This window comes from Nematolebias whitei, chromosome 18 (assembly GCF_014905685.2).
Source record: "Nematolebias whitei isolate Nwh7 chromosome 18, NemWhi1, whole genome shotgun sequence".
NCBI lineage: Eukaryota > Metazoa > Chordata > Actinopteri > Cyprinodontiformes > Rivulidae > Nematolebias > Nematolebias whitei.
The window spans coordinates 11,391,444-11,396,007 of NC_056515.1; the positions used below are offsets into that span (position 1 = coordinate 11,391,444).

The 4,564-nt window shown below is 43.2% G+C and overlaps 1 protein-coding gene across 1 annotated transcript in view; it reads right to left on the minus strand.

Moving 5' to 3' along the window:
• adamts6 (ADAM metallopeptidase with thrombospondin type 1 motif, 6) overlaps positions 1 to 4,564 on the minus strand; it is a 337,746-nt gene that overhangs the window by 201,776 nt on the left and 131,406 nt on the right. Inside the window, exon 10 of the mRNA XM_037692553.1 lies at positions 3,279 to 3,420. Within this exon, the coding sequence (XP_037548481.1) occupies positions 3,279 to 3,420 (142 nt within the window). The remainder of the gene's footprint in view (positions 1 to 3,278; positions 3,421 to 4,564) is intronic.

The window sequence follows — 4,564 nt, forward strand, 5'->3', positions numbered from 1 at the left end:
AAAAAAAAAAAAACTGTCCAGATGACCTGACTGAAAAATGTTGGATTTTATACCTGGATTATTGAGCATGGACTTTGTTGTTTTCAACCAGTTTGACAAGACTGTCAACAAGGAAGAGGGCCGGCAATGGAGGATGGGCGTACCAAAGAGACCATCTAATCACAAGCAGAACTGATTTGTTCCACTTTGGAGTAAGCTGTTTGAGAAAGAATCAGTTTTGTTGTGCGTTTCCTTGACTGATTAAGCCTTCCGGATCAAAGGCAAAACGTTTCAGCACAAAAAAAGAAACTGTCCGTATGACCTGACTGAAAAATGTTGGATTTTATACCTAGACTCTGTACCGGTTCATTGTGGTGAAGAGAAAGCTGAGCTATAAGGCAAAACTCTCTGTTTACCGGTCGGTCTATGTTCCTACCCTCACCTATGGTCACGAGCTCTGGGTAGTGACCAAAAGAATTAGATTGCGGATACAGGCGGTTGAAATGAGTTTCCTCCACAGGGTAGCTGGACTCTTCCTTAGAGATAGGGTGAGAAGTTTGGTTATCCAGGAGTGACTCTGAGTAGAACCGCTGCTCCTCCACATCGAGAGGAGCCAGTTGAGGTGGTTCGAGCATCTGGTAAGGATGCCCCCTGGACGGCTCCCTAGGGAGGCGCTTCGGGCATGTCCGACTGGGAGGAGACCCCAAGGAAGGCCCAGGACAGAGATTCACTTCATGGACAGATGATCTGACATTTTGCTTATATGTATTTTTTTCTGTTGGAGACAAAGGACGTAGATGAAGAGAATTTGGTATTTCTGTTGTTAACCGAGGAGATGCACAAATTTGTCATAAAACTGCCATCATTTTTGAAAGGTGGTTCAAAATAATGAGCAAATGCATGTAACATGTGCCTATACCACCAACCTAAGGCATACACAGCCAGGGATTGCTGCCAGTGCCTCTGTGCTGTCTCTGTGCACAAAACTATGCAGTCTTCTCCCACGAGTGCTTTGATTATCGTTTTACATTTCTTTATTTTTTTTAACCATCTTTGGAAGTTTTGTTGCAACTGTTATAAAGATGGCTGTATTTTCTAACATTCTTGGTCTACTGCTTCTCAGCAGAGAAGTGTACAGCAGCCACTTTTCTGCATAAACACTTCCACATAGAACCTATGACCCAAAGAATGACAGATTTAATGCTTGCTTTTCTATTGCAGACACCAGTCTCACCCAGATGAACTATTACATTTTTTATTTTGTATTTTTATTTACCCTTTATTTACACAGGCAGTCTCATTGAGTCACGAGAAGTAATTTTCAAGAGAGACCTGTTTGGGAGCAGATGATGGGGATTAAGGGCCTTGCTCAAGGGCCCAGAGTGGGGCAAATGAAGGTGGAGGAAGGTGTGGGTGTTTCACCTTTTCCACCCACACTTTGATGTTGTCGGTCCAGGGAGTTGAACCTGTGACTTTCAGATCACAGGCCGATGTTCTCTAACAGCTGTGCCACCACTCACCACCTCTGTGCTACCACTCCCCCTTGGGGGAGTGCCTTAAATACATTGTCTTAAATAAAGTATACAAAACCCCTTATTATTAAACCAATTAATGTATGACCATCTCTTTATTGAACCTACACAATAATAAATCAAATGTTACTGAAAAAAATCAGCAATATACATTAAATATACACTTCAAAAACTAGAAAAATAAGAACAGTTTCAAAACATGTATGAATACAGTATAGCCTCGCTACTTCATGGGTTTGTTTTTCATGGACTCGCTCTATCGCAGTTTTTCAAAATAAGATTGGACATGACACACAATTGGCTGATTGATGGATGAGCCGCACGATCAATATTTTAGGCCAGAGGCCAACTTGCTACTCACAGAAACAGCCTGAGGATAACCAAGGCCAAAGTGGTTCAGAAAAAAAGGTTGCAAGCTCAATCATCCAGGTAGATAACAACAAAAAATATTAAATGAAGTGAGCCATCTGGCCTAAAACATTAGAATATTGTACTTGATGACTGATTGTTTAGGATGGATGTGTTTTGCACATGTTAAAAGTCTACTTTTGAGATTCCAACAGGTGGTTGGTTTGAAACACAGCAGTAAAGGCTACCTATGGGACAGATCTGGTTGGCAGGCCATAAACCTAGGAAGTCCTCTGGATGGGGGATAAAACGTTTCTCACTGAAGAGTAACTGGTCCCGATGACATGAGTTAACCTTTTTTGTTGTTATCTACCTGGATGATTGTGCTTACAACCTTTTTTTTTTTTTTTTTTTTGCTTAAAGGTATAGTTTCTTCAAATGATTGGGGTGGCTGAAGATGAACCTATGGAAGCCAAGGCCACCACTGACCAACCTCTGGCTCCACCATTGCACCTGATGGTAGATAAAATTACTTTCTTCACTCATCAGGATCTGTCATTCTGAGCTGCCTCAGAGAAACAAACAAACAAACAAAACAAAAAAAAACAAAACAATAATGATAATAAATTACAACTGTTCTTCTACACAGTGTAACTACAACCCACTTGAATAGCTTGTGCCACAAACTGTAAGGTTTACTTGCATCTACTGTTGAATTCCAGTCCAAAGAAACACTCATCTCCAAAACTACAAATATTCATTATATAAATCCCTCAGAGATGGGGGACATTGGCGTAATGCTTGTTATCCTTTGTCCTTTGCCTGATTATTTTTACTGTACTGCACTTTGGCTGGCCTTGTTGTTGCTTTTAAACAACAACAAGGTTGTTGTTTAAACAACAAACATGTTTTTTATTTGTTGTTTATCCACCCATCCATCCATTATCTTTTACCCACTTCTTCCATTTTTGGGTAATGGGTGTCACTGATGCCTATATCCAGCTATCACGGCGAGAGGCCGGGTAAATCCTGTATAGGTCGTAAGTCCATCACAGGGCCACATAGAGACAAATGAAACAAACAACCATTCACACTCTCAATTACATCTAGGGATAATTTAGAGCTACCAATGAACCTAACCTGCATGATTTTGGTCTGTGGGAGGAAACTGGAGTACCCAGAGTAATTCCACACATGCATGGAAAGAACATGCAAGCTCGACCCAGAAAAGTCCTGGGCAGGGATCTGAACCGTTGACCTTCTCACTGAGAGGCAACAGCTCTACCAACTGTGCCACCATGCTTCCCTGGTTTTAAAGTGTTTTATAAAATAAGTAGCACAGTAAAGAACAGGCATCCCATCAGGTCAGTATGGGGAAAATGTGTGTATCAGAGCTGGATAACAATGCTAATTTCTTACCCCATACTTGCACTGGCGCGAGGAGGTTCCATACTGGAAGCGACACTGTTCGTCAGCATTGTACACCTGTCCTGGGGCCAGCGTTGGGTACAGAAAGTCTCGTTTCAGAGGATCATTGTCCAGACATGTTCCTCGACCAGAGCTGTCAAAAAAAAAAAAAAAAAAAACTACATTAGGACTAAAAAAAAAAGGATTGTAAGCTCAATTATCCACGTAGATAACAAAAAAGGTTACATAATGTCATCTGGACCAGCTTCTTTAAGTTAGAAATGTTTTGTCCCCCATCCAGAGGACTGCCTCTGTCTATGGCCTGCCAACCAGATCTGTCCCATAGGTAGCATTCACTGCTGTGTTTCAAGCCAACCTCCTGTGGGAATCTCAAAAGTAGACTTTTAACATATGCAAAACACACCCAACTATCTTGTCAAGACACTCAAAGTGCTTTACCATACCATACTATACCAATTTATTTCTAAAGCACTTAAAATACAACATAGCAGCTGTCCAAAGTGCTGTACAAAAATAAAAACAAACAAAAAACAGTAAAAACCAACTAAATATTGTAAGGATGTTAGTTTTCTGTGGCCCGGTGTGTCTGTTTCCCTCGTGCTCCTCGTTAGTTTCCATTGTTGCCACCTGTGTCTCGTCCCAGCTGTTTGTCATCATGTCGTTTTCTCCTTGTATTTAAGTCACCCTATTCTGTCTTGTCCTTTGTCGGGTCGTCTTCGTTGGGTGTGCTTCCTTGAGTCTCCTGAGTCTCTCTGTTTTCCTGGTTCCTCGAGTTCCTCGTGTCTCCCGAGTTCCCCGTGCCTCCCTCCTTGTTTATGTAAGTTTTGCTGCCCCGTCAGCATATTTATTTTGTACTTTTCATTTATCATTAAAAACCTATTTTTGTATATCTGCCGAGTTGAGTCCCTGTTCTGCACTCTGGGTTCGCTCCGACCACAAATCCTAACAGTACGACCCGACCAGAACAGAACCCAGCGGGCAGGGTTCTCACTCGGCAAACTCACCCATTTTTGTTTTTTCCCTTCCTCGTGCTGTGATGGACGAGCTCCTCTCCGTCCATCCACCGTCCCGCCGCCGTCGCCGCGGTGGACGGTTCCGGAGGCAGTCTGCGGTGCCCGGCCCGGTCGCTGCCGAGCAGAACTTCAGAGCTGGTTCCGGTGTTTTCGTGGGAGCGGGGTTCGCCGCCTCACCTCCCAGGTTTCCGGTGGGGTCGGCGCTCTCCACATCTCGAGAGGGGTCGGCGCTCTCTACATCTCCAGAGGGGTCGGCGCTCTCTA